The sequence below is a fragment of the Octopus bimaculoides genome, chromosome 1 (genome assembly GCF_046866305.1).
Source record: "Octopus bimaculoides isolate indiv1 chromosome 1, ASM4686630v1, whole genome shotgun sequence".
NCBI classification, from domain to species: Eukaryota; Metazoa; Mollusca; class Cephalopoda; order Octopoda; family Octopodidae; genus Octopus; species Octopus bimaculoides.
Genome location: NC_142928.1, coordinates 96,467,881 through 96,493,745, shown reverse-complemented (window position 1 = coordinate 96,493,745; position 25,865 = coordinate 96,467,881). Strand labels below are relative to the sequence as shown.

The following is a 25,865-nucleotide window of genomic DNA, read 5'->3' as shown; positions in this document are numbered from 1 at the left end:
AGATACTTTATTGCAGCAACAATTATAATAACAGAAACAACCACAATAGGCCAAACCTATGCACATTTCAATAGTGGTTTATTTTTCCGGGATACCCTATTGAAATGTGCATAGGTTTGGCTTATTGTGGTTGTTTCTGTTATTATAATTGTTGCTGCAATAAAGTATCTTCAATGCATTGATTTTGAGCTCTATCCTTTAAGAGACATGTATATATATATATATATATATATATATATATATATATGCACATCTGTGTGCGTGCATGCAGAAGTACATGCATATATATATATATATATATATATATATATATATATATATATATATATATATATATAGGAATCTTGCAGGCATGAAGTGGATTCGATCCACTATACCCAAATTTGAATTAACACTTCGTCAGAACTTTTCCCGCGGTGGAACAACGGTTTTGATCTGACAGCAGTTAGATATGTCCCAGACGCCTTTAGCTAGGCCCTTTCTGACCTCTTCTACTCCATCAAATCTAGAATAGAGATAACAAGACCGCCAGCTAAATCCTTTGCACTCACTATCCTTCTAGATAGCTATAAAAACAGGAGACCTCCAAGCAAAGTTTCTTTTTAGTCACCAGTCGGTGACGCCTCGACAGCTTAGTCACCAGTCGGTGACGACTGGACATCTAGATCCATGGACACAAGCAGGCATACGAGCTCGCATCCTTTTCTCTTTAACGCTACCATCTCTCTCTATATATAATTACTACTATGAAAAAGTGTACATACAGATACAGGCCGAAATGCTTAACCTTGTATGCTTTACGTACAAACTGTGATACTATTACACTGGCCTACTCGTCGTGGTATGGCAACATATAAAGTAACGGTAAATAAATATTTCTATAAAAATGTTGATCATCTTCATCGTTCAATCAATAACCGTTACATATATATATATATATATATATATATATATATATATATATATATATATATATATATATATATATATATATATATATATATATATATATAGGAAAGTGGGTTATACATCATTAGATGTACACCTGCTTTCCTATATTAAATTAGAATGAACGGAACGCAGAACTCCAAACTATCAACTCAACAATATTTATTTATGGTGGTAAATATACAGCTTTAATCTTGTTTGTTGAGGCGCCTTCTGTGTGTGAGAACATGGTTGTTGGGACGTTGGTATGTTGATGTGAGCTGTCTAGCGTAAGTTCGAAAGATGGAGCGAGCTAGACACGTCCATGCTCAATCGCTGGCCAGTAAGAAAGAGACAGAATAAAGCGGGAAAGCTTGGATGTTGAAATCCAGGCATGCGTGAGACTACGCATGCGCACGGCGTTACTACAGGGCTCCCCTCGCCAGTGTGGAACGCACGATAATATAATATTTTTTGTTGGAACGCCTGAGGCAGGATGGCCACTGAAAACCACCCACAAGATGTAGCACAAACACACACAAAGAAAAATGAAAGAAATGAATGTGCACTCGTGAGAACATGCATGCAATGTACAAATGAAAGAAAATGTGTGAGTGCACAAGTGTGTGTGTGAGTGAAAACACAGAACATATTAAAAGTGTCTGTAGAGACAAAAAACTATATATCCAGTTCGTAAAAGAATTACACAAGTTGAATGTCCGTACACAGGAAGTCGTGGTCAGTTGGCAGAGCTGTAGTTGAGCATCAATGCGAGATTGCGACCTGTTACCTGGTACTAAATATCCTAGTCGGCTAGCTCTGACTGTTGTGCGTGAGGGGAAAATTCCACTCATACAGTGAAGATAAAACCAAGTGTGTTGATCTGGTGTGTCCCTGGTGGTGGGGTTGTTGGCGCACGACATTGTGGTAGACAGTACATTGATGGAGAAGACATTGGCGCAGGAACTGTAATATAGCTGTGTTCTGTATGTGTGGTGGTAATGATGTTGACGGTGGTAATGATGTCCTGTTGAAACTGTTGGCGACGTCGGGAGAATGCTCGTAGTTGGTAGTAGTTGTTGTTGTCGTCGCGGTGGTAATCTTGGTTGAACGAAGCTGGTGGCGAAAAGGCTGCTTGGTGATGATGGTGTTTGAAGAGGTGCGCTTTTACAGACGGTCGACAGACAAATCTCTGTACGACCATTAGCGAAAACCTTGAAGAAAAATTTTTTAACCCAAGATGAAATTGTTCGCATGTGACGAGCATGTTGCTGCTATTTTTAGCAAGTAGACGACGCTGTGTAAAAATGAATTTGACGTCTCGTATAGTATTATTGGTTGGTAGTCCAGAATCCATGGCCGCGTTTGTTCTTTAGTCGGGGTCACCACTATAGGAAAGTGGGTTATACCTCATTAGATGTACACCTGCTTTCCTATATTAAATTAGAATGAACGGAACGCAGAACTCCAAACTATCAACTCAACAATATTTATTTATGGTGGTAAATATACAGCTTTAATCTTGTTTGTTGAGGCGCCTTCTGTGTGTGAGAACATGGTTGTTGGGACGTTGGTATGTTGATGTGAGCTGTCTAGCGTAAGTTCGAAAGATGGAGCGAGCTAGACACGTCCATGCTCAATCGCTGGCCAGTAAGAAAGAGACAGAATAAAGCGGGAAAGCTTGGATGTTGAAATCCACGCATGCGTGAGACTACGCATGCGCACAGCGTTACTATATATATATATATATATATATATATATATATATACATATATATATATATATATATGCACACCTGTGTGCGTGCATGCAGAAGTACATGCATTCGTGCATGCATACATGCATGGATACCTACCTACATACATAGACACACAGAAACATAGATTCGTGTGTGTGTGTGTGTGTGAAGGTGTGCGTTAGAATGTTGTACTCACGTGCGCTAGATCATAATTTCGATTCTCGAACCAGGCAGTGCATTTTTCTTGAGCAAAACGCTTCATTTCACCTTGTTCTACGATCTTTTCGACATCTGACGTGTAGCACATCGTGCATCTGTACAGCCATTGTTGACTTGATGTATGGAGTGTATTGTACAGCACAAACATTTGATCACATAAAACAAATCGTTTGTGCCTGATGTTCAGCAACAAGTTGCGGAACCCTCATCTGTCGTTTATGACAGCAGAATCCACTGTATACATATGTGTATGTATGAGAGATGGGGGGAGGGGGGAAAGAGAACAGGCTTCTGCTTAATTTCCATGTACCAAATTATTTCTGCATGAAGCAAATGCCTATCTGAGGCTGTGGTAAAATACCCCTGTTTCCACGCGGCAGCTTCGAATCCAGATCTGTGAAATTGCGAAGCAAACTTCATAATACTAAAGACAATAGTCTTCCAAAGAATAAGTCCTGGGGTCGATTTGCTCGACTAAAGGCGGTGCTCCAGCATGGTCACAGTCAAATGACTGAAACAAGTTAAAGAGTAAAGAGTATACATACATACATACATACAGGATATGTTAGTTTTAGTTTTTGAGGTCATTTGTATGAATTTAGAAAAAGACGCATAGCTCATCAAAGAAAAGCTGTATTTGAAAAATTGATACAAATAATTTTGAGAAACCTTTTCTCACACCTAAATAAATTAGCATCAATGGCTTCTTCAATACGGGGTTGGAAGTGTTACATGTCTGAATCAGATGATCTTTATCAATTCAGAACATAGTGCTAGCCATAGCAGACTTGAGAGTTTGTATGATGTTATGGAGGTGTTGATAGATTCCCTCTCGACTATGCCCCATACGTAATAATCCAATGGATTGAGGTCTGGTGAGCTAGAAGGTCATGTGTCTGGGAGAACATGATCATGGAGATGAGCATGCATCCACGTTTGGGTAGTTGCAGCCTCATGAGACGGCGTAGAGTTTTGCTGGAAGACGTACTCTGTCTGTCCAAGGCCTCACAACTTTCTCCAACACCTCTGTGTAGACAGCCGCTTTTACTCTTAAGTTCTGTGAAAAAAAAAGTGAGGAAGCATGACATCTCCCTTGTTGCAGACGACAGCCAGAACCATCACAGTTGCTGGGAACTGAGTATTCGTTTGAATTTCATTTGTGTCTCTGCACAACCACCAGTCCAATTTGTACAGGATTTCCTCACACACGACTCTTCTGATGGTGCATTCTGAAACCTTGGGGCTCTTTGCAATGGCTCTGATTGACTTTCCAAGGTTTTAACGATTATTTCTTGAACTTTTTGTACAAAGTTATGTGTTCTGATGGTATTAGAACCCTGCGCATACATTTTGCATTTATCTGCTGATATTGAATCCTTGTCAGCAACTCCCAGCACCTTATCTGACAATGAAGAATCAGGCAGCGAACTGTTACTACCCCTATGCTGTGCTTTTAATGCCACACTTACAGCGTCCCTTTTCATTTGCTGAGTCAACCTGATGTCTAACATCATTTATCTGAAAAAGTAAAAGAAGGAAATTAGAAGAAAGTTAGAGCTCTTGAAAGAGATGCCCTCAAAACATGTATGTATGTATGTTGCCACGGAAAATGGCCAGCGACACTCGCTGCGGCAACCATCCCACTTCTCAGGATTCATTTCTCAGATGGGCCACAGCCATCCTGATTGTAAGAAGGAAATCAGCTATGTGGGGTCCGAGAACACCTGACGTCTTATGAGACTAGGCAAAGAACTTCTAAAAATATATTCCGAGTTTACAGCTGCACCATGTGAACCAAGAGTGGCTAAACTGACCAACTTTAATAAAAACGTGGAAGAGAAATACTCTTCATGCTAGCAGAAAGTTATGGATGGGTACATATCTCACTTACTAGAGAATGCCAACAACATTAACAAGAATAGTGGCCTCTCCAGAACCTGTAATATATACTTCACATCTCATCTAGAAGGCTATGCCTTTGCTATCCAAAGGCATATCATAATTACAAATATCTAATGAACGAAAGCAATAAGGATGCTTCTAAAACTTCCACGTTAGCCCGTCACCAGACTTTGGTGCCTGGGAGTGCTTCAGAATATTCTGCAGGGTTTGTACATCAGGACGAGACGAAAAACGTGTGTGCCAAAAAGGTTGCATGTGCGGGCTTCCGTATTTTCTGGGCATGTAGCTGTCGAAATGTTGCGCATATAGGCTTTCATGGTCGGCGAGGTAATCTTCCAGTTTAGTGAGGTAAAAAACGTAAATAAAAATACAAGGGAAATAACTTAACGTCTTACTAATATTATCCGTACTCCCCCCACCCCACCCGTTCGCGAGCGCGCATTTTTTTCTTCATATTCGTTCACAGCAAGCTGTTTTACACCTATTACACTAATTTTTTTTTTTTTTTGAGCTCGGGTCAAACGCTTTAGATTGACCGTTATTTCCCTATACTGAAAGATTACCATAAGTTGTGCAGCCGGTACAATGATATTCAATCACGTGTGTGATTTATATATAAACAGTTAACTTCAATCACGTGTGATTTATTTATAAACAGCTAAAAAAAACAAAAAAAAAAACACATTTCGGAGTAGTACGAATAATTCTAGTAAGACGTTATGTTATTTCCCTTGTATTTTTATTTACTTTTTTACCCCGCTAAACTGGAAGATTATCGGTCGGCAGTGTTGCATTGTTGTGAAGTGCATCGTAGATTGCATCGCAGTATAGTGTTTTCTGTAGCAGGTCGATGGAGGGTGCATCTTGGTGGTGACGAAGGTTGTCGTTAATTTTCTTTGGTTCAGCGACTGTAGATATGAAGACTGTAGTTCTTTAGTTCGAATCAGCAAAAAATGTAGTGGTATCTAGCATCAGGAGCGTTTGATCCGAGCTCAAAGATGAAAAAAAAATTAGTGTAATAGGTGTAAAACAACTTGCTGTGAACGAATATGAAGAAAAAAATGCGCGCTCGCGAACGGGTGGGGTGGGGAGAGTACGGATAATACTAGTAAGGCGTTAAGTTATTTCCCTTGTATTTTTATTTACCTCCCTAAACTGGAAGATTACCCTATTTTGGATATATTTCCCATTTCCATAATTTTTTTTTTAGAAATTAGGCATCATTTTTTTGGAGAGGTGCGCTTCTAAAGAAGCAACCTTGTTAACACCCACCAGACTTGTTTATTTATTTATTTTTTTGTTCCCGGTGAAGATCTTTATGACATGCTAAAAATAACAGCTACAGATCTGGTACACAGAAAGATGTTATTAAGATGAATTATCTGTTGCATACGATCTCTCTCTTTTGTTTGTTGCAGTCATTTGACTGCAGCCAAGCTGGGGCACCGCCTTTAGTCGAGCAAATCGACCCCAGGACTTACTCTTTGGAAGCCTAGTACTTATTCTATCGGCCTCTTTTTGCCGAACCGCTAAGTTACGGGGACGTAAACACACCAGCATCGGTTGTCAAGCGAAGTTGGGGGGACAAACACAGACACACAAACATATACACACACACACATATATATATACACGACAAGCTTCTTTCAGTTTCCGTCTACCAAATCCACTCACAAGGCTTTGGTCGGCCCGAGGCTATAGTAGAAGACACTTGCCCAAGGTGCCACGCAGTGGGACTGAACCCAGAACCAAGTGGTTGGTAAGCAAGCTACTTACCGCACAGCCACTCTTTTTTTTTTCACTTTTAAGTAAATTCCCAGGTAAACGTTTCTAATAGAGAGGCAGAAGACACCAGAAGCAAAAACAAATAATATACACGCACAGTTAAATATAGAAGTGTAAAGTATAATTTGTTACATAATCTCTACAGAATTAATTCTCCGTTTGAACATTTTAATTACATATATGTGGGTGTGAGTAGTAGAAATCTACGGATGCACAAACGCACAAAACGGAGAAAGGAAATAAATATGGACGACTTGTTCTGAAACACCCTCGAGTGGGGAACGGTTCTCAAAAATAACCTCCAGTTGTTTTCCCCACCAAATTCCTATGTTCTAGGAATGTACATAGTCCAAGGTATATATGTAGAGAATTTTGTGAAAGTTAAGACGAACTGAAGTGGACGCCGGTGAATTTTCCCTAATTCCCCATCCCCCCTCCTACCCCCCACAAGTTTTGTATATTCGAAATCTACATGATATAACACATTCTTTTTACTCTTTTACTTGTTTCAGTCATTTGACTGCGGCCATGCTGGAGCACCACCTTTAGTCGAGCAAATCGACCCCAGGACTTATTCTTTGGAAGCCTAGTATTTATTCCATCGGGTTTTTTTTGCCGAACCGCTAAGTTACGGGGACGTAAACACACCAGCATCGGTTGTCAAACGATGTTGGGGAGACAAACACAGACACACACATACATATATATATATATATATATACATATATACGACGGGCTTCTTTCAGTTTCCGTTTACCAAATCCTCTCACAAGGCTTTGGTCCTTGCCCAAGGTGCCACGCAGTGGGAATGAACCCGGAAACATGTGGTTGGTAAGCAAGCTACTTACCATACAGCCAAAAAAATATCCATTTTTCTGAAAGTTATGATCATCCAAAGTCGGGGGGGGGGGGGTGCAAAAATCTGTAGTTATGCCAATTAAAAAAATCTGTGCATGAGGTGGAATAGATCCGAGACGGGTTCCGTTAGGGGACTGCAAAACTTGAAGTAGTACTGAAACTGAATCAAACTGTTTTAAATAATACATGTAAGGCCTACTAAATGAGTTAAGTGCTCCTTTCTCGTTTGTCCATTCACACGCATATTTTTGCGTTTTTCACTCACCAGCGCTTGACAACCGGTGTTGGCTTGTTTACGTCCCTGCTGTAACTTAACAATTCGGCAAAAGAGACCACACTTTAAAAAATATGATTCATACAACTAAAACTCTTTAAGGTGGTGCCTCAGCACGGCCGTAGTCCAATGACAGAAACAAATAAAAGATTACAAAAGATGCGTGTGCGTGGTGGTGGTGGTGGTGGGGGCTAGTGCATCGGATAATCTGCTTTTTGATATTTTTGCGATTCTTTACGAAGGTACTACTAAAGCAGCACGGTCCCGAACGCGCTAGCTAGTCGTGAGTGGTCGATCCTAACCATATCCCTAACCCGCGTGTGCAAATGAATACGTGTTTAGGGTTAGGGTTAGGATCGAACACTCACGACTAGCTAGCGCGGACGCGCGACTGCGCGTTCGGGACCGTGCTGCTTTGGTAGCACCCTTTAGGAACGTATATTTGTTGTTATTTCGTTTTTGGATAGCAAGATTCTTTATGTGAGTTCGTGTGTCGTGTGTTGAAGCATTTTTACCTTTCAAATCATTCTGTGCGATGAAATAAATTGTCTGTAAAGTAAGTTAATTTTGCTTTTCATCGGGGGGCGAATAATATTGCTGGCCTTGTTGCTAAACGAGAAACAATCGCCTGTCTTCAAGTTCTTAGTTCAAATTCTCCCGATGTCGGCTTTGTCTTTCGTCCTTTCGGTGTCCATAAATAAGTACCAAAACTTTCGGGATCTTGTGCCTATTAAAGGAAGGGTTATTTTTCGTTATGTTATTATTAGAGATTGTGTCATATATAGATAACCTGCTCACTTTCTACACCGTTTAGTAACATGTTAATAAGTTTTTAATGGTAAAAATGATTTCCACTATGTAATTATGACATGCTTAATAGGTCAGGTCACTGAGTACAACTCCGAAAAACAGATATATAAGTACCTCTAGAAAACCATATTATATTAATACACATAGTTATGTATAAATAGTTTACATATATCTTAATTATATATATATATATATATATGAATAATAATAAATAATAAATGGAGCAAAACGCATATAAATAAAAGTTCCTTTAATTCCCTTTATTTATATGCGTTTTGCGCCATTTATTATTATTATTCATATCTTCTCAAAATATATCACTTTAACTTGGTATCTCTACCTGTAAAACGGCTGTGATATCCTGTTTTTTAGTGTAATTTTGCTACCTCTGGTAACTATTAACATATTTACATTAATCAAAAGTTTTTTTAATAACTGAGATAATATTAATATATACATAAACTAATATATATATATAATAATAATAATATTAGGGATAAACTCCAAAATTACAGGTAAAAACTCAATTAAAATCAATTTATTAAAAATTAAAATAAGTTTCACAGTATAAAATATATTAATATAGGGAAAAAACCAAGGTCTATGAACTCATCGATGAAAATCCTGTCACATAGAAAAAAATTATAATTAAAAGTACAATTAAAAGTATATATATATATAATACAAAATGGGACAAGAACGCAAAACATCCAGAAAGTTAGGTGATACAAGAAAAGGATAACAAAACATCCAGATAGATGATACAAAGAAAACAAGGACAAGTCATTCGGAGTTTTCTTTCTTCAGTCGAGTTCCAGATTATCTTATATATATATATATAATCCGTGGAAGAATGAGCTGTTAATTTAAAGCTCTGAATAAGTCTTTTACTTTACAAAAATTCACTGCGCAGACTCAGTATTTTCTTCATATGCTTCCTTTCTGTTAAATCTCTGTTGTAAGAGGTTGTGTATTTCGTGTCTCTGGACAATCGATTAACATCCGCAATTATGATTATCTATAAGGACATTGTTACTGGTAAATATAAATATAATATTTTCGGTAAATTTGTATTTCTTGTAACTTTCGGTTAATTTTTCGACTTTATCGTTCTTCAGGAGACGAACTGTTCAGCGATGCATATCCGATGAAAGAATTACATGGTATAGCTTTTGAAGTGGAAGGAAAGGTACTTTTTTTGGTTTCTTTATTTGAAAAGATTTATTTCATTCCTTTCTCCGTATTAACTTTTTAATATTGCGGTGCCTCGCAGAAATTTGATGTAAAGTCAGTGCTCTATCGTGAGAGAGATGATTGAAAAGCATGTGTCCTACCCATTCTCTTTTGCTTAATTACCACTTAACTCATTCTCTTCAAGTCATTAAACATAGGTTGATACTGTAAACGAAGGAAATTCCATTAACATTTTCATAGCACTTGTATTACAGCTTATACATTGACTAGTGTTGTCTAAATAAAGCTCCGTCACGTCGATGCGTGTGAATGTGGAGAACCTGTGTGATGGAATTTTGTACTTACATTTTTGACTATTTTTAGAATTTTGTCTGAGATCAGAATACAAGTAAGCTTTACCTTACATATTCCTTTACGTTTCAGTTACACAAAAGAAAAGGTTTAGCAATATTGACTTGCAATTCAATATTGTTTTTGATTTCGAACTTTTCATTACAATTTATACGTCATGAGTGTTAGCTAAAAAAATTACTTGCCAGCCACTTTAGAACCTATGAATGATGTCATCATAGTGATTATCCACAGTAATGGACGACGGAAAAAATATAGTATAATTATATATGTACTAGAATAGCCGTGCTGGTCAGAGATGTCGAGAGTTAGCAGAGGTAAAGACAATGAACCTCACCCCCTTTGGGATGTTTTTAACAGGGACCCACTATATCGAGTGCGGAGATTCTGAATCTGCAAAAAAATCTGCATTTCAAAATTTTAATCCCTCTCCCTGCAATTTGTTAAATTTTCACTTTAAAAAATTTTTTGGCGAAATACGCAGAAAAATACGGAGATTATGGTTCCGTAAAAAAATTTTTTTGTAAAATTCAAGTTTAAAAAAAAAAGCAAAACAAAACACCCCCTCCCTCCTATGACAAGAAGTGAAATTAAAGTGTTATCTCTACTGTTTCACGCACGCATAGAATTATAAAATAGCAGATACAAAAAGTATCTAAACAGAAAACTTGACATGCTAGAAACAAGTTTTCAAATTTTTTATACGAATTACCAAAGAAAAATTTCGAAATTTAAATTCGCCCAATCAGGAAATCTGATAAGCTAGAAACAACAGCCAAACTGAGGATCAACTTCCTAAATACGAATTACGAAAGTGAAAAATATTTGAAATGTCACTTTGTTGCGTGTGTGTGAGCAAAAAATCTAATTTTTACATTCTTCCCTTAATTCCAAAAGACCCTGACCACAACAAGTTGGGTTATGTTCGTAATAGGGTCAAGGGTGTCTATTTTTTTTTTGAAAAATTGAAATTTTACAGAATTTTCTTTTTCATGATCTTAATCTCCGTATTTTTCTATGTATTTTGCCAAAAAAAAACTTTTTTTGAAAGTGTAAATTTAGGGGGGAGGAACGGGATTTAAATTTTGAAATGTAGATTTTTTTGCAGATTCGGAATCTCCGCACTCGATATAGTAGGTTCCTGTAAAAAAAAAAAAACGAGTGTTATTAATGATAGTCGCATCAAAACAATGACAGAAGCCATTGATAAATGTCGGCAATAGAGTAAATATATGAACATAAACATTATTGAAATGTGAACTGTCTGATACCGTCCACGTAATTACATATGTGGGGGCTAATGCAGTTTCGCACCTCTCCTTGAAAAGTATTTTTTTTCTGAAAATTCCTACGTCTTAGATGTCGGAGATTACGAGGGGCTAATGCATTGTTTCTTGCTAACTGCCATAGTTTTCATCTTTTTTATGTTATTTCCATTCCATATGGTTCTCCGTTTTTATTGACTGCATTGGCTAATTGCTATAACTCAATCGTAGTCTTAATACAGTATCAACCTCTTCACTCGCAATACCCAATTTGTTTATAGAAGTATGATTGTTAATTATGCTTGTAGGCTTTCTTCGCCATTAAAGTTTAAGCAGGAGTTTCTATTAAATCTTAATATACTAATATATATTTGATGAGAAACTTCTGCCTCTGGACACACAAGTCTATTTTTGTAATTCCCTTGATCGTTCAGTTATCGTGTGTATATTATATCTAAGGTCGTTGGATGTTTTTTGCCTTTACAGTTTAGTTACATAATGGCTTATGTAGCTGAATTATTTTTGTATGTCCATGCGCTTCGATATAAAACAGGAATTATCTAGCAGCCAACTCTGTAAATTACATCTTGCTTTTTAACTTAAAGAAACACATTGAATAATGTAATATATTATTGGGGTAGAAAATAAAGAAAAATTAAAACATTGGATAGTTACAAAATCAGTGACATGGCCGTACTATTTGAATGACATGTTCAATCCGTTTTCCATACTTCTTCGCAGTTTCCCTCACAAAGTGTGGGTCAACTCGAAGCTATAAAATAAAAAAAAGACATTTGCCGTAAATACTACGCATTGAAATCGAACCTGGGGACCTCCAGTTTCGAAGCAAACTATCATGACGCGCCTGCGACACAGAGTAGAGAAACTTGCCGGATATGGATGTGTTCTAAGGACCTTGACCTCCAATGCAAAACGGAAATGACGTATCAACCTAAGCCGGAATCCGTGAATTCTAAATCTCTTGGTATGCATTCAATCAGAAAACGAATGTATGAACTAAATTTAATCACTTAGCAGTGCGTTGAATTTTTTTACTTAGTACGGCTCATATGGCAGAGATATAAACGGAACCCGGAAAGACCTCATCGCCCCCCATTTTTTTCACCAAAATCCTCCGTTTTCATATACGGAGATTCCGGAAAATTGCAAAAAAATCGGCATTTTGGAATTTACGTTCGCCCTCCAATTTATTCATTTTTCATTTTTTCCGTAACCGCAAGTACAAGAATTTTTGGAAACTTTTTTTCAGAATCATAATCTCCGTATTTTTCCGCATATTTTGGAAAAAAGTTTTTAAATGGTGGTGGTAGGGGGGTGATTTCAAAATGCCGATTTTTGCAGATTCGTTTTCTCCGTAGCCGAAAACGGGTTTGTGTAGAAAAAAAATTAAAGTAAAAAAAAAAAAAAAGGGTGTTTTGGGAAGGGTACAAAAGGAAGTCTTGCTCGGAACCCTTCGCCCTTAAATATTTTTTACGGAATCCTATGTTTTAGGCTATGGAGATTTCGATTCTGAAAACAATTTTCAAAAATCCCTACTTCACAATTTCAATTCCCCTCCTCCATTTCTTCATTTTTTACTTTTTCCGGAAATGTTTTTTGAGGAATATGTAAAAAAAGTATACGGAAATTATGATTCTGAAAAAAATTGTAAAATTTTAATTTAAAAAAAAAATTTACCCCCAAACCCTTCCCCTCCTGATTCTACAGCCTTGCTCTTCAAGCAGGCTATTCACATGCTAGAAATAACAACCAAATCTCACAAAACTGTGGTAGCATAAAGGAAGAAATATGTAATCAATCTGCTCACCTTTCTGCAAAGATTTCTTTGAGTAATTTCCTGCAGTAATACTTTTTTTTTTTTTTTTTTTATAATTAAGAAAAATGTGAGTGCATAAATAAGTCTTTTGAAAAAACAATAGTAAAATTAGCAAAGAAATACTGTGACAAAGTGAAATGAAAGTCTTCGTATTGTGTGTGCAAACACGTTTTACTTGTGGCAGCAATACCGTTTGTTTTCAAAAAATTCATTTTTTTCTGGAGAAAGCTGCTTCGATATTTCCTCAAATGAACTGTTTATTTTCACTTTGTCATATTACTGCAGGAAATTACTCAGAAAGAAATCTTTGCAGAAGGTAAGTCATTATGTAATTGCAGTTTTGTGAGATTTGGCTGTTATTTCTAGCATGTGAATAGCCTGCTTGAAGGCCAGAGCCATAGAATTGGGAGAGGGTTCCCCCCCCCCCCCTTCAGAATCATTATCTCTATATTTTTGTATTTTGCAAAAATTTCTGGAAAAAATGAAGAAATGGAGGTGGGTTGGAATTTTGAGGCTGCAATTTTTGGAAAAAAAATTTCAGAATAGGAATCTCCATAGATTAAAATGTTGGATCCCTTAAAAGAAATTTTGAAAGGGGAGAAAGGTTCAGTTTACATCTCTGCTATGTGATCTGCATTCTCTTATCAATTTTTATAATTAACAAAAATCTGATTTTGAATTTAGTGCAATGCAGTGTCCAGTGATGTTGTGGATGGATACAGTCTTTAATTGAAAACCACGTGTCTTAATTGTTGGGCATCCATGATCAATAGATTAGACAGCATGCAGAACAAAGCTTTCTTTTGAATTGATTTTCTACGTGGATGCCTAAGTGTTCAAGAGAACTCTGCAGACAACCCAACTAAAGATTACACTTAGTGGAAATGAATGCTACACAAAAGCAAAAATTCCGGATGAATCCAAACTGGTGGTACTCATAGTCCTCTGTGGGGCAGACCTCCATTGTAGAATGCAAAACGTTCGATCCAGCAATAGAATACCTGGACTCCAAGTTTATAAAGAAAAGGTTCAGCCATAATGATGTCCTATGCTACGAATTCATAAATGAAAGGAAAACTAGTCTATAGAGGAATTTGTCGAGCCTTCAGGTGCTGGTTGAGAAGTGTAAAATCCAAGACCAAGCTGCAGACCACTAATTAGGTTGACTTCTTGAGTCATCAAATGACAGTCTGGAAGCACTTTATAATCTTGCTCAAACCATGGTGGTAGCCACTGAGGACAAACCTATTGCAAGTCTCAACTAGTAAGCGGTCAACTACTCATCTTCACTGTCATGAAATTAAATGTGGTGAAGACATACATAAAAAGTTCAATGCCCAGCAGGAAAGGCCACTGGGAGATCTCTTTCTCAAAAATTGCCACCAAGAAACAAACAAAACTCACCAAAATAGCAAACTCCAACTAGGAAATACCTGTAGTGTTAATTTCCTTCAGATTATCAGAATCTACCAGTCAGCAGTTAAAATTGACTTAAAGCACACTCCCCAGCCTGTGTCATTCTGCATAACCTCAAATTCACAATGTGTGAACTACTTCCAGGCATTGTCCCTGGTGAGCTCAGTGCTTTGTGACATCCAGCTGAAGAAGACTGGTGGTTGACTACTCAGGCACTATAAATATCTACATGCAGTTGGATGCCTGTCCTGTTCTCTGGATTGATTTGATAATCTGAATGAAATCACAGCAGTGTTGGAGATAGCCATGGCAACTGAAACCATCTCAAGGTAGTTGTGGTTGATGATTAGATAAAACCCTTCTGGCAAAGACTAATTCAGTCCTTACTACCCCATTCAGGTGAGGCATATAATAGGCTAATGCTTGTTGTTTTGGGGGCAAATGAACTTTCCAATGTATTTTAAACATTTACATTAGAAATTAAATCAAAACTCGTTACCCACCTTACAGGCAAATAAAATTACAAGTAAATAAAAAGTAAAATGTAGTAAATTTGAAAAATATTTATACAATCTAATCATACATACAGACAATATTCACACAATATTTTTGTGGAAAGTTGTAATATATCCCACTGCATACTGCAACCTTGCAGAATGCACATTGGAAAGATGTTTCAAATGGCCTTCCACTGGGAGTTTTTCTTTGTTAATGTAGACATTCATGGCACTGCCTTTTGTGACACCCATTTTTTCCCTAATTTATGGAGATCAGCTGAACTCTGGTGCCCATGTACTTGTATAATTGAGGTTCACAAATGGGGTGCCATTTTCATCTACACGTGGTTGTGCACTGGTAGATAGAAAATTTATCTGCCTCTTATCTCTTTATGTCTGTGGTCACTAGCAGATTTCTTTTCTGCCATTGGATTATTTCACTTTTTTTATATCCAATGACAGCTCTTTTCTACTAGCAATTACTGTAGCATATGTATATGTTGTCACAGCTAAATCCACTGCAAGTTTGACTAAACTAAAAAATTGGTCAAAAAATGTATGGCCCTGGTTGTATGGAAGTGATAAATTCAAGACTTTCGTACCCTTGGCCATGCTGACTAACATTGTTGTCTCTTCCCAGTATGAAAATTAAATCCATAGCAGTACCCAGTATTTACTTCACAAATTTTCCAAAATTTTGACACCCCCCACTTCGTGGGCTTTCTTGGTATATGCTGTTGGAAGCATATCCTTTCTTTATACCTCACCATGCCATCTTTGACAGATAAGTATCTCTCAGAACTTTTTACTCCATTTCGATGTAAAATCGTCCTTGCTGTCGCTGCTTTCAGTTTCGGATACAGAAATATCCGATTCATTCTCGTACACTGTGCTTCTGTATTTCCTTTTTCTCTCTCTATCTCCATATCTTCCGTTGATAAAAATCACAGAAAATGTGGAAAAAAAAATCTCCCAAAATTCACTGAGTTCAGATATCACATCAATGTCAGATATTATAACTCAACTATTTACAAAGTGAAATGGTGTCATTTTCACAAATGTACTAACAAGATTCATTTAAATAACAATGGGTACTCTCAGCCAGGTTGGTATCGAAAGGGTTAAACTGGAAACGACAGACTGAGATGTGGTTCTAACAAATTTCACTGAATAAGAACAGTTTTAAATCGTGACAACCTATTCCAGCATGGAGGAATGAAAGTAAAAATGGTATAAAAGCATACACTGCCTTATAAAAACATGTTAAATTTTTATTTGATTATCTTGTAACTTTTTGTAGTCTTGGTTATTCAGTATACATTTGAGTTTCATTTATCATGGTTTGTAATTAAAATGTTTGCATTGTTTTAACATAAAGCTCTTCCGGCAAACTTTTTCATCATGCCATAGGTGACAGAGGAAAAGATCCCAAGTGTGATTGTATTTGATCTTTTTGAAACTTTGATTGCGAAAATGATTGAGAGGTTATATTACAACTTGAAATAACAGTCTGTGGTTTAGTGAAGATAAAAGCCTTTGAGGCACCATTTAATCAAGTTGCTTCAAAGTTATAAATTTCTTTATTGCAGTATATTACTGGACAGAGTGAAACATTTGACATTGGTGCCAATCCTTCAGCTGAAGAGGCTTCAGAAACCTATAATGATGTGGGTGCTTCAGGAATTAACATTGTCTTATACCACAGGCTGGTGGAGGTTTATATAGACAAACCCTACTTTAAAGATCATTTGAAATCCAGTACCAAAAAGTGAGTTTTACACTTTTATGTAATTTTAAATTCATATAAAGTTTTATACATAGAGGTCTTGTAATACTTTCAGATTATTCTGCATGCAACGTTAATAACTGAGTCACCATCATCTATGCATGCATGAGTGGGACAACTGACAGGAGATGGCCAGGTATAAGACTACCCCAGTTCTCCTTTCACATTGTGTGCATTAGCACACAGTATGCTTACTATTAAGTAAACAAAACATCACTTTATACAAGTGGTATTGCAATTTTATCTGAAAAGTTATAGCTGTGTGGTTGATAAGTTTCTTTCCTAACTGTTATCACAGGCTCAATACCATTCTGTGGCACTTTGAGCATGTCTTCTTCTGTAAACCCTGGGTTGACCAAAGCATTGTGAGTGGATTTAGTTGACAGCTTTGTCTTGACATTTGATGGTTGTAGATGAGTGTCACTGTCATTCCAGTGATGTTGTTTCCAGTCTTCCATAAGGAATTTGTCTAACCGTGAGGAAATATTGCTTTGATTGAAAACAGGTGGGGGTTTGGTGTTAGTGAGAGAAGGGTATCTAGCCTGATCTTGCAGATGTATATTGTTGCATACCTCTCTTGCCTTTGCCCCCCCCCCCCCCCCAGAGAGTAGAGTCTTAGCTGTTGCAATAAGACAATCTTTTTTGTGAAGCTTCGCTGGATTGCTTCAAGGTCCACTGTTCATTTTACACTGTTGAGTGAGCATAGCTGCGAGCAGTAATCCAGGCGACTGGGGACGAATGTCCTCCAGATGACCATCATGGTCTTCTTTTCTCTGGTTCTGGACGTTCTCAGGATCCATCCAACCAGTCGTCTGCACTTTGTTGCCATCCTGGTAATGTGTAGTTGGAAAGAGGTATCATCACTCATCGATACCCAGGTCCCTCACTGATTTAGGCTCTGGGATTGAAATTCCCTGTGGACCAGAGTACCCTGTAAATTTCATATTCAGTTTTGGATGCTGGTAGTGCAGGGCTTGGAATTTTTCAGCACTAAACTGCATATTATTATCCTCAGCCCATCTGTAAATTGAGTTCAACTCCTGCTGCAGATGTGCAACATCGCTGGGGTTTTGTATTTTCTGTGAGACTTTTGTATTGTCTGCATAGCTAGCAAGGGTGGCTATCCGGGCAGTTGAGGGCATATGAGAGGGCCACTGTGAAAAGCAGTGGTCCTAAGACAGTGCCCTGCGGAATACTGCTCACTATCTTAGTTTTCATTGACGTGACTCCTTTGGCCACTACTGCCTGACCAAGTTTTCCAGCTATGCCAAGATCACGCAGTTTGTGGGATATCATATCATGATCCACTTTATCAGAAGCTTTTGCAAAATCAAGGTATATTACGTCCACATTTGAGTTGAGTAACTGCCTCAGCACCCAATCATAATGGTGTAAGAGCTGGGTCAGGCAGCTCCTACCTAGTAGAAAGCCATGCTGGGTATCACTCAGCAAGTTATTTTCTTCAAGGAATGCGATTGGTTTCCCTCTGACTATCCGTTTGCTGATGTGTGAAGTCAAAGAAATGGGCCTATAGTTTTTGGCATCTGCTCTGCTTCCCCCTTTATGGATTGGACATATTCCCTCCTTCAACTTGCTTGGCAGCCTGCCATTTGCAAGAAAGCTCTGGAAGATAATCTGTAGAGGTTTTGCCATGGTATGCTTACATGATTTGAGGATTGCTGTGAAGCCATCAGGACCAGCTGTTGAGTTTGTGTCCACCTCCTCTATGTCTAGTAGTATATCTTCTTCACTAATGTTGATGTATTCCATTGTAACTGACTCGCTGGTTACAGGTGAGGTGGCAAAGAAATCCACTGGTTTGTTCACTTGTCTATGTTCCAGTAGGGTTGTAAAGACACTTCTGATCCTAGTTGGACTTTCTGTGAGGGAGCCATCTTTTTGGAATAGGGGTCCTATCTTGCAGCATACTGAGGCTGTCTTTCGTATAATGAAAGGCCTTTGGGTTTGACTTCATGTTTTTTTATAATCCAGGCTTCTTTGTCTGCTCTCTCCCACACATAGGATTATTGCAGGCTTTTTTCAATCTCCATCAGTGTTGTTTTGGGCTGAACCTTTCGTTACTTTTGGAATGTTGGTTTATACATAATTTATTTTTTAGAGAAACAAAAGATGGGTTACCAATATGCATATAATAAAATATATTCCGTTATGAAAATATTATGTGCTCAAAATCATCTTCATGCAATAAAAATATATAGATATATCAATACAAACACTAAGAATACATTAAGTTTATATATATATAGTCCTACTTACAATAAAAGTGATGTTAAAAATATAGATAGAATGGGTGGAGTATAAAATCAGTAGAATGTTATAAATCCATATGGAGGTTATAAGTCCTTATGTTCTAATGGGGGTGTAGTGGTCCAAAGATATAATATATTTTAAAGTAAATGGACTTTAAAATTTTTTTATTTATATTTTTAATATAGTTGACATTGTAAGTAGGACTATATATTTGTATGATCTTAATGTATTCTTCATCATCATCATCATCATCGTTTAACGTCCGCTTTCCATGCTAGCATGGGTTGGATGATTTGACTGAGGACTGGTGAAACCGGATGGCAACACCAGGCTCCAATCTAATTTGGCAGAGTTTCTACAGCTGGATGCCCTTCCTAACGCCAACCACTCAGAGTGTAGTGGGTGCTTTTACGTGTCACCTGCACGAAAACGGCCACGCTCGAAATGGTGTCTTTTATGTGCCACCCGCACAAGCCAGTCCAGGGGCACTGGCAACGATCTTACTTGGTTTGCCGGGTCTTCTCACGCACAGCACATTTCCAAAGGTCTCGGTCAGTAGTCATCGCCTGGGTGAGGCCCAATGTACGAAGGTCTTGCCTCACCACCTCGGCCCAGGTCTTCCTGGGCCTACCTCTTCCACGGGTTCCCTCAACTGTTAGGGTGTGGCACTTTTTCACGCAGCTATCCTCATCCATTCTCACCACATGTCCATACCAGCGCAATCGTCTCTCTTGCACACCACAACTGATGCTTCTAATGTTCAGCTTTTCTCTCAAGATACTTACACTCTGACGGGTATTCACATTGACATTACACATCCAACGGAGCATACTGGCTTCATTCCTTGCGAGCTTACGTATGTCCTCAGCAGTTACAGCCCATGTTTCACTGCCATGTAGCATGGCTGTTCGTACGCATGCGTCATACAGTCTGCCTTTTACTCTGAGTGAGAGTCCCTTTGTCGCCAGCAGGGGTAAGAGCTCTCTAAACTTTGCCCAGGCTATTCTTATTCTAGCAGCTACACTTTCAGCGCACCCACCCCCACTACTAACTTGGTCGCCCAGATAGCGGAAGCTATCGACTACCTCTAGTTTTTCACCCTGGAATGAGATAGAAGTTGTTTCCTGTTTGTTTGCAGTCTTTATTGCACCTGAACATCTGCCACAAACAAAAACTAACTTGCTAGTTAACCTGCCTTTGATGTTGCTGCACCTCTTATGTGTCCATAGCTTGCACCGAGTACATCTTATAGAGTTACTACCTACTCCTTTTCTACATACTGAGCAGGGTCATCTACCTGAAGGGGTTTGTGTTTTATCTACCTTCCTACTTATTAGGATTTTGGTTTTAGCTGGGTTGACTCTAAGGCCCTTCAATTCTAGACCTTGCTTCCACACCTGAAACTTCTCCTCTAGTTCTGATAGTGACTCCGCAATTAGGGCAAGGTCATCAGCATAGAGGAGCTCCCAGGGGCAACCTGTCTTGAACTCCTCTGTGATTGCCTGGAGGACTATGATAAATAAGAGGGGGCTGAGGACGGAACCTTGGTGGACCCCTACCTCTACCCGGAATTCATTGCTGTACTCATTTCCAACCCTCACCTTACTGGCAGCATCTCTGTACATGGCTCGCACACCTCTCACTAACCAATCTTCTATCCCATGTTTCCTCATTGACCACCAGATAAGGGATCGGGGGACCCTGTCAAAGGCTTTCTCCATGTCAACGAAAGCCAGGTACAGAGGTTTATCCTTAGCTAGGTATTTCTCCTGCAGCTGTCTCACTAGAAATAAGGCATCAGTTGTGCTTTTACCTGGCACGAACACAAACTGCATCTCATCTAAATTGATTCGCTCCCTAATTAGTTGGGCTATGACCCTCTCTGTAACTTTCATAACCTGATCTAACAGCTTGATGCCTCTTCATGTATATATATATATATATATATGTGTGTGTGTGTTTTCTGAATTGTTGCACTTGTTTTAATGGTCGCTCTCACATTTTGGAAACTGTAAAAATTCAAATTTTATGCTCAATTTTTCATCCTGGATGTCAAAAGTAGTTTGTTTCAGTTGATGCTAATTAGTTCTAGGATGACCCAGATAGAGCAGACCTATAATCAAAGGTGGAGGCAAGGTTGTGCAATGTTCACTTCCCAACTGCCTGTTTCCAGGTTTTGGTAAAGACACATTGGGCTGACCAAATCTTTGAGTGGATCTGCTAGATGGAAACAGAAAAGCCTGTCCTATGTTTGTCTCCACGGCCATCACTTGACAACCAATGCTAGTATGTTTTTATCCCTGTGATCTAGTGGTTCAGCAAAAGAGATCGATAGAATAAATCCTGGGGTTGGTTTGTTTGGCTAAAAACCCTTTCAGGTGGTGGTCCAGCATGGCTGCAGTCAAATAATTGAAACCAGTAACAGAATAAAAGAACACTTCAGCATTTAAACCAGCCATATAGGATCGCAATATTTGATTCTCGCTTTGTTTTGTTGCTGCTGAAGTTAACTTTGCTTCTTTTGGGATCATTAAAAATTTATCAGGTGTGGTTGGTAGAATTGCTAACATTAGTCCAAATATTCAACCTGTTTTATGCTCACACCAGCCAAATATAGCATCTCATACCTCCTACATGGTCATTCTATTAAAAAAAAAAAAAAAAAAAAATTATTGGTGCTACAAGATAATGCAGGATCAAACCAAAACAGTATGAATAAATAAGCATTACATTTGTCAGTGTAATCTGAATGCTAGAGGGTTAAATGGCCATTTTATGTCCACTTTCCATGCTGACACGAGTTGGGCAAATTGTAATGGTCTGAATCTATGACAGTAGGATGTGATTTGAGATCTTCGAGTTTGACCATACAGTGTTTTGTTAATTTTGGGTTTTATTTTTTTAAGTAAATATTAACTTATCTGCTTAGCAACAAAATTTAATTTCTAATTACAGGATTGTAGACATGCTTACTGAAACGAACAAAGATAGAGTCGAACCTTTTAAAGCAAGTGCAGTAATTCTTGTCAAAGAACTTATTAAGCGGTTTAAAGAGCTACGCTTCTTTGTAGGTAAGTAATTTTTCTTATTTTTTTAAATGGAAGTTGCTATTTTACTTTTTAGAATCCTTGTATGTTATAGGATATTCTTCGTGCCGGTGACACGTAAAAGCACCCACTACATTCTCGGAATGGTTGGCGTTAGGAAGGGCATCCAGCTGTAGAAACTCTGGCAAATCAGAATGGAGCCTGGTGTAGCCATCGGGTTTCACCAGTCCTCAGTCAAATCGTCCAACCCATGCTAGCATGGAAAGCAGACGTTAAACACTGATGATGATATGTCAACTGGCAGCAAATTAGCAAACTTTTGGAGCTTTGAATTGAATGCCTCACAATATTTGATTCTAGCTTTGTTTTGTTGCTGCTGAAGTTAACTTTGCTTCTTTTGGGATCATTAAAAATTTATCAGGTATGGTTGGTAGAATTGCTAACATTAAATCTTATATTTATTCTAGCCCTTAGAACATATGTCAGCTACTGTACTACCTCAAAAATACCAAGAATCAGTAAGCTATGTTCAAAACTGGCAGCAGAAAGTGCAGGATTATCTATCAGTTGCAGAGGCACTGAGATATCTGGTGCTTTTCTTTACTCAAGACCCAGTCCCCACAGCAGGATTGGTATCTTAAAACTGCCTTGGTAATGCTTGTCAGTGAGGGGCTCTGTCCCACCCCAACATTTTGTACCCTAACACATTTCCTCTTATCACCTAAGAGGAAAATAGGCACATATTACATTCCCACCTCAAACCAGTTCCATTTCCCATTGTCTCTACCAATCACATCTCTCCATTCTCATCAGCTGCCATGCAACCCCTGCCCCTTTCCCATATTTGTCACTTCATCCAGCCCACTCACCCAACCCAAGTTTCATATCACCAACCCTAATGTCCCTTAACCCTTTCGTTACCAAGCCGCCTGAAAAAAAATTTTGGTTCATGTGACCAAGCTGCCAGTAATCACCTATTCATATTTAAATGAGAATATCCGAGCAAATCTCGTTAGTACATTCGTGAAAACAGTTCAGCTATAGTTTTGTACGACGATCGACGTGTTTTTTTAATTTTGTGAATTTTGGGAGATTTTTTTCCAAATTTGTTCCTGTTGTGTTTTCAAAATTTGTAATCCCGACAAAAAAATGGATATGAATTTTGTTCTGTCAAGCAGCGAGTCAGAATTTGAAGGATTTTCCGTTGAAGACCTTGATAAATCTAACTCTGTAACCGAAAAAAAAAAGGCACGTGGTATTTGATAATGAATCTGAGGTTTCATTTTCCGAAAATGAAAGCAGTGAATCCGAGAGCTCCGATGATAGCGATAAAGAGAATGAATTAGTACCTGAATGGAGTGAAAATTTAAAAACTCCTTCTTTCACTGATTTTTCTGAAGAAACTGGACCAAGTCAGTCTTTCCCAGGAGAGTAAAGTTTTAGACTATTTCTTTTTGCTTTTTCCGATGTACCTATTTGAATTGATTATGATGGAAACAAACTGTTATGCTAAATGTAAACAAAGCGTAAAAAAAGATAGTTTGTGGTTTCCCACAAACTTGAATGAAATTAAAGCATATTTTGCCATAAATATTATGGGCATTAGAAAGTTACCTAGAATAACAAATTACTGGAGTAGTGATCAACCCTTTGGAGATGAATATGTCTCAAGTATAATGACGAGGATATGGTTTTTAAAATTGACTCAATATCTACATGTAAGAGACACGAGTAGTACACCAGTACGTGGAGAACCAAACTTTGATCCCTTATTTAAAATAAGACCCCTCATTGATTGTGTTCAAAACACATATAAAACAGTTTATAGATGAGGATACGGTGGGCTATAAAGGCCGAGTGCGTTTTCGACAGTATATGCCAGGAAAGCCCACAAAATGGGGGATCAAAGTTTGGAAGATTTGTGAATCAAATACTGGGTACTGCTCTGGATTTTAATTTTATGCTGGCAAAAGAGACGAATGTATCCAGTAATGTGCACAACTCTTCTATAATAATATTTTGTTGTATATCCAATTGAATATTAGCTAATAACCCATTTTCTGTAGCGATGTTTGAACAAAAATTTTAATAATTTTATATTTTGTTCAATTTACCTGTAATTAGAGTCACTTTGTGACAAAAATTTTGGTATAGAATTGGTTGAGAACCTTTCGTTAAATTATCTTCCAAAAATCACATAAATATGTTGATAAATAAAAAAGTTAGTTGTTTAATGAAACCAGACTAAATTTATGATTGTTAGAAATTAATTGAAACACATAAGTGGTGTATTTTGGTTAGAAATATGGTAACGAAAGGGTTAAGGACATGTCCTAACACATTTTTGCTATTATCTCCCAATTGCTCTCTTTTATCTTAGTCTTTCTTTTCCAACTGGGGTATCCTTAGTGTTATGAAAATGGGTCTTGACTTGGGTCCAAGATAATGAAATTATAGTTCATAAAATTGCAAGTTTTGTGTCAAGCCACACTGTTATTATTAAATTAACTAAAGCATCTTATTTCTAACACAACCATGCCTACATTTCCTATGACGATGGTAAATCACGAAAATTAGTTGCTCTAAATAACTAATGAAAGTTTTTTTTTTTTATGCTCAGGTGAGTCTAATGAGATCGGTACATTTATGATACTCGATCATCGAGAGGATCAAACTCCTTTCTTCATAGTTTTGAAAGATGGTCTTGAAATGGTGAAATGTGTAAGTATAACTTTTTTCAAAATCGCAACCTAACAAATCTACTTGTTCTTATTTATTCATCCAGAATTTTGATAATGAATATAGTCTCCATTAAAATATATGGGACACCAGTACAAATAATAGTAATTTGCCCCTTAAAATACCTGGAAAATAATACTAGAACTAATACTAGCTATCTTTGATTCTTATGTTTAAAGCACCTTCCATTCCTAATCAAATCCTTTGTGGTTTTAAGTGAATTAAAGATTTGCCTTAATACTTTTTAGTATTTTGCAAGAGCATCCAACTGTAGAAAATCTGCCCCAATGAATCTCATGCAAGTATGGAAAAGAAGATATAAAATTCATTGTAAATCAAAGGCTAGCAGCAAAGAATGGTTTTACTTCCCCTCTCTGGTTTTTGTTGACCTCTTGACTTGGAAATTTGATACACACACACACACACTTTCATGGGGATGGGGGCATATCAATCTTAACTTAAAAAATACACACATACAGCGAAAGTCAAGTACTGCAAGTTTTGGTCATTTTATGTTTTCATTTGCAAGAACAAGCATGTGCACTAAATAAAACCAGAGGTGAATAGTAAGCATTGGTAAACTTAATTATCACTAATAGTAAGATCTTATCACCAAGATATTAAAAAACATTTTTATATTTTATGGTGATGTGACTTTTTTTTTTGTTTTACAGCATATTCTTTACATATCTTTATTGCTCTTTTTCCAGTGAGGTGTCGATTGGCCACATGGAAATATATTATCGATGTGAAAAGGAAAATTTCAACCAACTTGTATGCTAATCATAGCTGTTGTCATTAGCATTCTTTTAAAAAGAATCTTCTGAAGAGACAGACATGCATATCCTCTACAGTGACTGATATTGGTAATAAAATGAAATTTTAATCAAGGTTTTTTTTTTTCAAGTTTTCTTAGTTGTTAGCATTACAACCATTTATAAAGAAAAC

The 25,865-nt window shown here is 37.6% G+C and overlaps 2 protein-coding genes across 3 annotated transcripts in view; one reads left to right on the top strand and one right to left on the bottom strand.

Annotated features, from left to right (window-relative positions):
- Positions 1-7,987: 7,987 nt before the first annotated feature.
- LOC106876508 (translationally-controlled tumor protein homolog) lies at positions 7,988-25,807 on the top strand. Of its 2 annotated transcripts, none has more exons than XM_089354350.1 (6): positions 7,988-8,260; positions 9,633-9,703; positions 16,664-16,842; positions 22,087-22,202; positions 24,799-24,899; positions 25,628-25,807. In XM_089354350.1, the coding sequence occupies exons 2-6, from the start codon at positions 9,662-9,664 to the stop codon at positions 25,628-25,630; spliced, it is 441 nt and encodes a 146-aa protein (XP_089210476.1). In that variant the 5' UTR covers positions 7,988-8,260; positions 9,633-9,661; the 3' UTR covers positions 25,631-25,807. The 2 variants fall into 2 exon arrangements, with proteins under 2 accessions (XP_089210476.1, XP_014780570.1); XM_014925084.3 differs by lacking the exon at positions 7,988-8,260 and adding an exon at positions 9,397-9,552.
- The window catches only part of LOC106876509 (FUN14 domain-containing protein 1), a 30,769-nt gene continuing 21,567 nt past the window's right edge, over positions 16,664-25,865 (bottom strand). The window contains exon 5 of the mRNA XM_089354368.1: positions 16,664-21,774. Within this exon, the coding sequence (XP_089210494.1) occupies positions 21,730-21,774 (45 nt within the window). The 3' untranslated portion in view covers positions 16,664-21,729. The remainder of the gene's footprint in view (positions 21,775-25,865) is intronic.

Bases quoted from the DNA above. Each gene is read 5' to 3' on its own strand.
- LOC106876508 (XM_014925084.3), top strand. From the start codon at position 9,525: ATGATTATCTATAAGGACATTGTTACTG. The intron at 9,553-9,632 runs GTAAATATAAAT...ATCGTTCTTCAG, and splicing joins CTATAAGGACATTGTTACTG to GAGACGAACTGTTCAGCGAT. The intron at 9,704-16,663 runs GTACTTTTTTTG...TCTTTATTGCAG, and splicing joins CTTTTGAAGTGGAAGGAAAG to TATATTACTGGACAGAGTGA.